At 44.9% G+C, this 10,504-nt stretch overlaps 1 protein-coding gene across 1 annotated transcript in view; it reads right to left on the bottom strand.

Annotated features, from left to right (window-relative positions):
• Positions 1 to 5,832: 5,832 nt before the first annotated feature.
• The window catches only part of LOC124719676 (ankyrin-3-like), a 100,620-nt gene continuing 95,948 nt past the window's right edge, over positions 5,833 to 10,504 (bottom strand). Inside the window, exon 3 of the mRNA XM_047244886.1 lies at positions 5,833 to 6,477. Coding sequence (XP_047100842.1) covers positions 5,991 to 6,477 — 487 coding nt within the window. The 3' untranslated portion in view covers positions 5,833 to 5,990. The remainder of the gene's footprint in view (positions 6,478 to 10,504) is intronic.

Here is a 10,504-nt window from a genome sequence, read left to right as displayed (position 1 = left end):
CTCATTCTGGAGGCAATTACTGCTGAAGCAGCTGTGGCACTGAATAGTTGAATGATGCTAAGCATAACAGGTCAGGAAGATATGCTGTAAAGAGTGACTGCTACAGCTGAGGCAGTAGTACATTGCAGTGCAGCTGCCTCATATATAGCAATAACAGCATAACCCTAAGTATAACGAATCACACATGTAATTGCTGCACCTTGGAAAAGTTCAGCACACAATCTGTGAATTTTTAAAGTTTCATTCCTATCACAGCCAGACAGTTTGTGACAGATGGGGGGGGGGGGGGGGGTGTTCCAACGCCAATTGACAGTCAAGCACATGGAACAGCTAACACAGAGTGACCAAGAGTGTAGTAATACTTTGTAGCTTGGGCACCTGCATGCTACTGACCAACTCACACATAGCAAATTTAATTGCACCCAACAGTTTGTGCTTGGAGCAGAGTGAACTAGGTAAATCTGAAAGAACAAGTAATAGAAAACAATCTTACTCATCACACACCAGTAGGACTACATCGGAAGCCTACAAATAATCGAGTTTAGTGGATAACAGCACTCAGTCACGCCACCATTTTGTCTGCATCTTCAACTGGAGAGAAGACAGGCTTTTGAGTTTCAGAGAAACCACGCCCCATCTTAGATGATGCAGATCAGCTGACTACGAAGAGTTACAGCGAGATGCACATACCTGTGGCATGGTAGCCATTGGTCTTCAGAAACTTCACCACTGTGGCGAGCTGGTGTGTGGCCAGCATCCACACTGTGAGGAACTGTGGCCCATGAACTGCTAGCTGTCTATGATGATCTAATTGGAGAGGCACACCTTCATGGGCGCCTACCCATGTAACTGCCATTTTCCTGGTCGATCAGTGGGGGAGGGGTGTGACGGTGCATTGCTGCTAGGCAACAGAAATCTGATGCTGGCTACTGCGTCGGTGCATACAACATGGGGGCCATGAGTAAGTCTGGGGGTGCATAGCCGGCAACACTCTGGAGGAATGGCTGCACTCATTCTTCATCACTGGTGGCATGCATGATGTCGCCTTCTGGTAGGCTGCTCAGTATAATGGTAGCTGCCACCATTGACACAGGACAACAGATGTCATGGGCAGATTGGGGTGTGTGTGCATTCTATGACTGGCTGCATTTGAAAGTGCACAATGCAGTTGTGAGGATGGCCAGTGTGCAGTATAAGCCTGCTTGGATAAATGACTGTAAATGCTACCATTGTTTACACACCCCAACATAAATCTGCCTTCACCCTCACCCTTTCTCTCATCCATCCAGATGAGTAACGCCCTGGAATTCGCCAGGTCATAGCAGTTGGTGTCAGAATGGTTGCTACATTTCATGACAATTGTGCTGGGAGAAATTCGACCTGTGCCCAGACATTATGGTCTGGTGAAGAATGTTAATTCTGTGGTTCAGTGTTGAGCAATAAGACTGGTTACTTCAGTAAATAACACGCGAGGAATGTGCTTGGCGTATTTCCAGTTCAGCAGTATCAGCTCATCACAATGGGGTGTGGTGAGTCTCAATTTGTTTATGTTTCATTCAATATCGTTCTCAGTTATTAACCCTAATTTGTGGAGTATTGGATAGATTATGTTTGTGTTTGCAAAGCCATATGAACTCATGGACTTATTATTGTTTAAGGGTAATGGTAGACCCAATAATGTTGTACTAGTAAGGTGTCGGTTTTGCAGTCTCACAGGGCTTGAACTGAAATGCACTAAAGCTGTAGCAGCAATATGTTTTACAGGTAGACATTTAACTTGACTCCAATTGTTGAGAGTGTAGATTGTGGTGATATGCAGGAAAAAGTAATTTATAAGGTTTTTAAATTGTGTAAGTGGGTTGGTTATTTGTGTTTCTGGTATTAATTGAAGTACAGATCAAGTACGCAAAATGGTAGAAACACGAGCTGCTGCTGCTGCTGCTGCTGCTGCTGCTACTACTGCTACTACTACTACGACGACAACCTACTGCTGCCATAACAGAGCAGGTGGAGGTGTTAAGAGAGAAAAAGTTTCGAGAAAAGCAGGAGCATGAGGAACACCTCCATAAATATGTGTTGGAAGCCAGTCAGATTCAGCCATACAATCGTCACGGGAAATAAAATATGGAGTTGTGATAGATTCTCCTACTTTTGATCCAGAATTAGCCGCAATTATCAGTCCGTTTTTGTGTAAAACAATTGAAGATGTGTTGGTTTTCATTGATGACAATTGAAGATGTGTTGGTTTTCATTGATGATGCTACAGCTACCGCTGCAATCAGTGGTTGGTCAGATCCGATAAACGTTTGTGTGGCTAGCTTGTGTTTAACAGGGGAAGCCAAGACGTATGTGATTCATCGTGAGACCGTCAGTAGAGCCAAAGTGTTTCAGCAGTTGGCCACTGGACATCGACAGCGTTGCCAGAAACAAAATAGCACACACTTTTTTGTGATAAGCTCAGTACTTTGACCCTGAAGCGTGGGAGTAATTTCAGACAGGATTTGCAGAGTCAGTTCTTGCACCTGTGTACCTACCCAGATTGTGAAGGCCAATAAGGTCATCGCATAAAACAGGGCGCTAAATATTTTCTTGCGCGTAATTCCCGCAGAAATGCCACAAGGAGTTTGAATTGAGAAACTGAGTGATTTAAAAGCAGCTCTTAGAACTGCAGCACAAATGGAGGAAGCAGATTTTGCCACAAAGTAATAGGTAGATCGCTGTGTATTCGCTTCTGAGATCAGACGAATAGGTGTGCACGAGAGATCCACATGCAAACCAGTGTAAGCAACCAGTGTCTCACTCATGTGGCAAAGAGGATCACCAAGCGTCTGTCAGACAAGGAAGAACGGGAAGCTCTACTGGGGGAAACAGTCATTAAACTCAAACGAGAATGCTTCAACCATCAGAAAGCATTTCTGGTAGACCCTAACACTGCACAAGTTACTACACGGACGAAATGATGCTTAGTGAGTGATGTGGAGTAGAGGTTTCTTGTAGAAATGGGGGCACACATATCTCATTAGTTGGGGCCTGATGAGCAGGGGGAGACTGGGGCCACCAAGCTATACATCTGTGGGCTTATAGTAGTGCTGGCTGCAATGCACTGAACACCAACGCAATGGGAATATGGGAAGTGGGAATGTTTGTTGTAGCGTCATGTGGTGTCAGAGTATCTGTCAGATGAATGTGTGTTTAACATCAGCAGCATTACAACTGTATGGGTCTTCTAAGACTGAGATAGTACTTTGCTTCTCTCGATTTAAATGTGAACCGACTATACCATTCCAGATGGTAAAATGGCTCTGAGCACTATGGGACTCATCTCCTGAGGTCATTAGTCCCCTAGAACTTAGAACTAGTTAAACCTAACTAACCTAAGGACATCACAAACATCCATGCCCGAGGCAGGATTCGAACCTGCGACCGTAGTGGTCTCGCAGTTCCAGACTGCAGCGCCTTTAACCGCGCGGCCACTTCGGCCGGCTCCAGATGGTAAACACTGAAGTGTGGATATTGTTATGATTGCCACACTGTAATTAAAGACACGAACTATTGCTTCATCTTTCCTGCAGATGCAGGTGGAAGTTCAGTCAGACGCGATCTGGAAATTCAACACACAGCTTGTATTGCAGCAATATGGGTCTGGTACAGTTTACAATACTTTGATATAGCACCAGAAATGGCGGTATGAAATAATTTTCAGCAATCGCACACTACACAGTAGTTGCATTTATTAGCTATACAGGGTGAACACAAAAAAAACGACAAACTGCAGGGACGGATTCCTGAATGGAAATAAAGGAAAAAGTTACTACGAACATGTGTCTGGAAATGCATTGTCGCCACAGTAGATGACACTATCGAATGAAAGTTCTACTGACCATATGCTGCGTGTTCCTTGTGTTGCAGGCTGTGTGATTCAGCGTACTGTAAGCAGCAGAACGGCCTGGTATTCACCAGGGGAACAGCTGTCTACAGCGAAGCAAATGGAAACCGTCGAGAGGCAGCTATACCAAAACAAGTACCTTACAGATACCAGCTGCATCACACAACACTTCAAACCCTTTTTTGGCGTTGTGACATCATGGGTCCTTTCAGACAGACGAACATTAACGGAGGCGTTGAAATGTGAGTACACCAGATTTGGAAGACCAGGTTCTACAGGTTACTGAGACAAACCCTAGTGCAAGCCCAGGCAAGTGGCCCACCAATATGGTGTGAGTAGAGGGTTATGTGCATCCTGCACAACAATCAGTACTATCCTGATCAGTTCCAATCCCATGGTGACCACTGGCAAAGTCTGTTGCGATGCAGCTTTGTACTATTCTGAGACTATTTGTTCATTTCTGGACAAATCTTTCTAGGTACTTTTTTCCTAGATTTCCAGTCAGTAATCTGCCCCTGCAGTTTGTCCATTGCAGTGTGTATTTTTAAGTTCTCGTTAACTGGTATAAAGTTTAGCCTATAATCGCATTTGAAACATTTTTACTGAGACACAAGTTGCCTCTTGATACTTAAATTAGTGTGAAAATTACCGAACTATCAGTTTAATACGTCACAGCTGCAAAATACTAACACCAATTCTTTACAGACGAATGGAAAAACTGGTAGAAGCCGACCTCAGGGAAGATCAGTTTGGATTCCGTAGAAATGTTGGAACACGTGATGCAGTACTGACTCTACGACTTAGCTTAGAAGAAAGATTAAGAAAAGGCAAACTTACGTTTCTAGCATTTGTAGACTTAGATAAAGCTTTTGACAATGTTGATTGGAATACTCTCTTTCAAATTCTGAAGGTGGTAGTGGTAAAATACAGGGAGCGAAAGGCTATTTACAATTTGTACAGCAACCAGATGGCAGTTATAAGAGTTGAGGGGCATGAAAGTGAAGCAGTGGTTCGGAAGGGAGTGAGACAGGGTTGTAGCCTATCCCAGATGTTATTCAATCTGTAAATTGAGCAAGCAGTAAAGGAAACAAAAGAAAAATTCGGAGTAGGTATTAAAATCCATGGAGAAGAAACAAAAACTTTGAGGTTCGCCGATGACATTGTAATTGTGTCAGAGACAGCAAAGGACTTGGAATAGCAGTTGAACAGAATTGACAGTGTCTTGAAAGGAGGATATACGATGAACATCAACAAAAGCAAAACGAGGATAATGGAGAATGTAGTCGAATTAAGTCGGGTGATGCTGAGGGATTTAGATTAGGAAATGAGAAGCTTAAAGTAGTAAAGGAGTTTTGCTATTTGGGGAGCAAAATAACTGATGATGGTCGACGTAGAGAGGATTTAAAATGTAGACTGGCAATGGCAAGGAAAGCGTTTCTGAAGAAGAGAAATTTTTTAACATCGAGTATCGATTTAAGTGTCCGGAAGTCATTTCTGAAAATATTTGTATGGAGTGTAGCCATGTATGGAAGTGAAACATGGACGATAAACAGTTTGGACAAGAAGAGAGGAGAAGCTTTCGAAATGTGGTGCTACAGAAGAATGTTGAAGATTAGATGGGTAGATCACATAACTAATGAGGAGATATTGAGTAGAATTGGGGATAAGAGGAGTTTGTGGCAGAACTTGACTAGAAGAAGGGACCAGTTGGTGCGACATGTTCTGAGGCATCAAGGGACCACAAATTTAGCATTGGAGGACAGCGTGGAGGGTAAAAATCGTAGAGGGAGACCAAGGGATGAATACACTAAGCAGATTCAGAAGGATGTAGGCCGCAGTACGGGGAGATGAAGAAGCTTGCACAGGATAGAGTAGCATGGAGAGCTGCATCAAACTAGTCTCAGGACTGAAGACCACAACCACAATAACAACAACAACAATTTAAATTAGTTTACTCATATTTACTGTTGCTTTAATTCTGACACAAAATTTACATATAACTTCTTATATAAACTGCACTTAAAGCTTTATTGAAAAACATCAGAAAGAGTTGTAAAGGAACTGTTTAAATGTAAATACACAGACATTTGTTGGAACACATTCTTTATGTCAACATCTCTATCAGCTGGTCCCTATTGTTCCGCCTGGCGAGGTCCAGTGGGGTACTCCAGTTGTCATCTCTGGCCCTCCTGTCAGCTCCCGCCTGCAGCAGCACGGCCACTACGTCTGCATGGCCACGTTCCGCCGCATCGTGGAGCGGTGTCCTCCTCCACTGGTTCCTGGCGTTGGGGTCAGCTGCAGACGCCAGCAGCAGCCGCACCACAGCCGCGCGGCCACGGTATGCGGCCGAGTGCAGAGGCGTGCACTGCATGCTGTCCCTGGCGTCCACCTCCGCCCCGGCCTCCACCAGACACCTCACTGCCTGCACCTGGCCCCTGGAAGCTGCCCAGTGCAGGGCTGTCATGTTGTAAAAGTCTACGTCCCTCACCCCTACGTCGGCCCCTGCTTTCAACAGTGCACGCAGTTCCTCCTCTGCCCCCTGCTGAGCTAAGTAGATCAGCTTCATGCCACACTCTTCTCCAGGAAGTCTCCTGTACAAAAACAGAAAAGTTCTCTCACTTTACTCTGAACACACACATCTAATAGAGAAAACTATGTTGCAAGAAACCAAACATTTCTGAAAGCGCATCTCTTCAGAAACAAATCTACTATGTGTGATCTTAGGCTTTCCCAGCAAAGTAACTGTTTGTACTGTTCTCGGGTCTCCAGCCGGGTGCAGTCGTTTTCAAACCATGGTACTTCGACAGTGTTCCTTGCCGTTATCTTCAGGTGATACCTGATACGATATTTCGACAGCGTTCCTTGCCGTCCAGGTGATACCTGCAGACTGAGCATCTCCGCAGAATCTCCTTCCCTTTATACTCTGATCGCCCCCCCCCCCCTTCCCACGCGTCCTGCCGCACCCGACACCGCGTGGAGTGGTGGTGGGAGGGGTGGGCTGCGGGCTGCAAACCATCAGATGTCCTGTGGCCTTCGTCGGGCGCGGAAGTCGCTTTGGGTCGGCGCTGTGCATTTAGTTGGCTGAGTGCGGGGTCCCAGGCTTTGCTGAGGTTGAACCCAGCGTCTCTGTTGATCAGCCCATCAGCTACACGTGCCAGCCGGGGTGGACGAGCGGTTCTAGGCGCTACAGTCTGGAACCGCACGACCGCTAGAGTGGCAGGTTCGAATCATGCCTTGGGCATGGATGTGTGTGATGTCCTTAGGTTAGTTACGTTTAAGTAGTTCTATGTTCTAGGGGACTGATGACCTCAGAAGTTAAGTCTCATAGAGCTCAGAGCCATTTGAACGATCGGAGCTACACGTATTTCAATCGCCTCCTTCAGAGCACAGTCCCAAAACGACGAGGCCTACCGTAAAACCTCCGTTTTCGCGTACTCCATAGTATCTCCAGTATCCATGTAATGTTCCGCAACCGCAATTTTTGTAGGTTGCTTCAGTTCACTGTGCTTTCTGTGTTCCTGGCATCTTTTTCGATTGTCCGTACAGTTTGCCTGATGTATGCCTCACCGCATTTACACGGAATACGGTAAACACCCGGTTTGCAGAGCCCGAAGTCATCTTTTACTGTACCTAGCAGGACAAACGTTTTCGGAGGTGGGCGGAAGACACATTTGATGTTACACCGAGCCAGAACTCTACCGATTTTATTGGATACTTTGCCGGCGTAAGGCAGGTATGCCATTGTCTTCTCGTCCTCTTCGTTCTCTCTCTGCTGAGCTTGTGCATTCTGTCTGAAAACAGCCTACTGAAGCAACCTACAAAATCTGAGGTTGCAGAACATTACATGGATACTGGACACACTGTGGAGTACGCGAAAAGGAGGTTTTACGGCAGGCCTCGTCTTTTTGGGACTGCGTTCTGAAGGAGGAGATTGAAATACGTGTAGCTGATGGGCTGATCAACAGAGACGCCGGGTTAAACCTCAGCAAAGCCTGGGACCCAGCACTCAGCCAATTGAAAGCACAGCGCCCACTCAAAGCGACTTCCGCGCCCAACAAAGGCCACAGGACATCTGATGGTCCACAGTTCACATCCAGCACCCAGCAACCCGCCCCTCCCCACCACCACTCCACGCCGCGCAGCGTGGGGCAGGACGTGGGGAAAGGGGTGGGGAGCGATCAGAGTATAAAGGGGAGGAGATTCAGCAAAGATGCTCAGTCTGCAGGTATCACCTGGACGGCAAGGAACGCTGTCGAAATATCGTGGTTTGAAAACGATTGCACCCAGCTGGAGACCCGAGAACAGTACAAACAAATCTACTATATTCCCCTCTTATAATACAAAGAGTATGAGATTGTGTAAATTAAGGTTCAGTTGTTCAGTTGAACCCCTTTATCGAAGTCTTGTTCAATATCCATTTAAATTCCTCTATTCATATCTCAAGAAATTCCATTGTCTCATTTTGTCACACTGATCCCTACACGTCAGTTCCTTCGAGCTCAGGATGCTGCTGCTAACTGCTTGTTGACGTCCACTCAGTTGCTTCATACACCTAATAATAAATCTGTGCGCAGCAATTCTTCCCAAAACTACGAAATCTGACACACACAAAACGAACCTCATTCCTGAGATAAAGCCAAAATTTTTGAGTACAATTACTGGTGAATTTCTTGACATTCTCACCAAATAGTGAAAATCTGTATCACACACAACGATTTGGACGAAAAAAAAAATCACATAACAGTAACACTAAGTCGACTACTAGTCATGCCTTCTCTCTCTCTCTCTGTCTCTGTGTGTGAGAGAGAGAGAGATTTTGATTTTCATACAGTCTGCTAGATTTTAATTCGAACTCTTCCAGTAAGCAAACATTGCCTTTCTGATGACACTCTCTACCCCACACTGCTGATTTACAAAACAATGAACATGTCACTTTGATCTAGTCTCCTCACTACAATCATCCACGTGGACAGTACCTACATTCCCATACTGAAAAATTCTCTAAAAACGTAAAACAAATAAAAATAATGTACTTTTCTTATTCTACCACGCAGTTACTACAGCCGACGCACATAATACTCATATTATAAGTACTTAGTTTGATTTTCTATAAATATTAGATACCCAGAATGACGCTAATGCTACTGTTCCAATAGAAAATTAATACATGGAAACAACCGATAAATTAATGAAAAACACTTCATAGACTGAAAACGAATCTTAACTATCTCACATTTTGTATAACATGTTTCCTGGTCTGTTCTATCAAATGGCGAGACTGAAAACTTGAGTTTTGAACCACTCTGCAGTATTTAACAATGTCAAAGTTGTTTTGAAACCCGCAGTGCTTTACCAAGTGTGGCTGTAGTGGATGTGAAGCGCCTTTGCCTCCCTCTCGTGTGTCTTCTGGTTCACATGGCCCCACAGACTGACACGGGTTACTAGCAATCGTAATACTTCATTTTAGGGCAAACACAGCGCTGAAATATGTGAAAGACAAGTTAAAACATTCTGGGACTGTGTATTGATCAAATCCTAGCGTGTGGAATCCGAAACTGATATGGAGCAATTAGCAATTATGTTGCCTCATGTACTCACTTTTGTGTGTGTGTGTGTGTGTGTGTGTGTGTGTGTGTGTTCACGTTTACAGCTGTAGTAATGACAAGTTCTGGATGGTAGAGTTACTACATGTATAGATTCTGTGTATGCTGTGCCATTTGTGCAAATTCTTCTGTGCCTCAGTGTTTCTGGCTTTTCAGAGGAGAGGCTTAAATTCTACTCTAAAATCAAGAGCCTGCCCCTCAGCCTCCTCCACTAAAAAAGTAAATACACGAGAACTCGACAATAAATCTCGAGTGACAGCGCTGCCACTATTTTTTTGGGCGTTACAGCAGAACTATCAGTCCAGCTGCGCCACTGAACACAGCCTGTGGGCGCGAAGGTGTCAACATGCCAGGTGCAGCAACAGGTCTGTTAATACATCACAAAGTGGAGAACCCAGTATGTTGTCCTCGATGGTGAGTGTTTCTCGGAGGTGAGTGTTCCTCGGAGGCGATGGTATCATCTGGAGTGCCCCAGGGAAGTGTGGTAGGTCCGCTGTTGTTTTCTATCTACATAAATGATCTTTTGGATAGGGTGGATAGCGATGTGCGGCTGTTTGCTGAGGATGCTGTGGGGTATGGGAAGGTGTCGTCGTTGAGTGACTGTAGGAGGATACGAGATGACTTGGACAGGATTTGTGATTGGTGTAAAGAATGGCAGCTAACTCAAAACATAGATAAATGTAAATTAATGCAGATGAATAGGAAAAAGAATCCTGTAATGTTTGAATACTCCTTTAGTAGTGTAGCGCTTGACACAGTCACGTCGATTAAATATTTGGGCGCAACATTGCAGAGCGATATGAAGTGGGACAAGCATGTAATGGCTGTTGTGGGGAAGGCAGATAGTCGTCTTCGGTTCATTAGTAGAATTTTGGGAAGATGTGGTTCATCTGTAGAGGAGACCGCTCATAAAACACTAATACGACCTATTCTCGAGTACTGCTCTTGCGTTTGGGATCCCTATCAGGTCGGATTGAGGGAGGACATAGAAGCAATTCAGAGGCGGGCTGCTAGA

The sequence above is a fragment of the Schistocerca piceifrons genome, chromosome 11 (genome assembly GCF_021461385.2).
Source record: "Schistocerca piceifrons isolate TAMUIC-IGC-003096 chromosome 11, iqSchPice1.1, whole genome shotgun sequence".
Taxonomy (NCBI): domain Eukaryota; kingdom Metazoa; phylum Arthropoda; class Insecta; order Orthoptera; family Acrididae; genus Schistocerca; species Schistocerca piceifrons.
The sequence above is the reverse complement of the archived record's forward strand: the minus strand, read 5'-3'. Positions and strand labels throughout refer to the sequence as shown.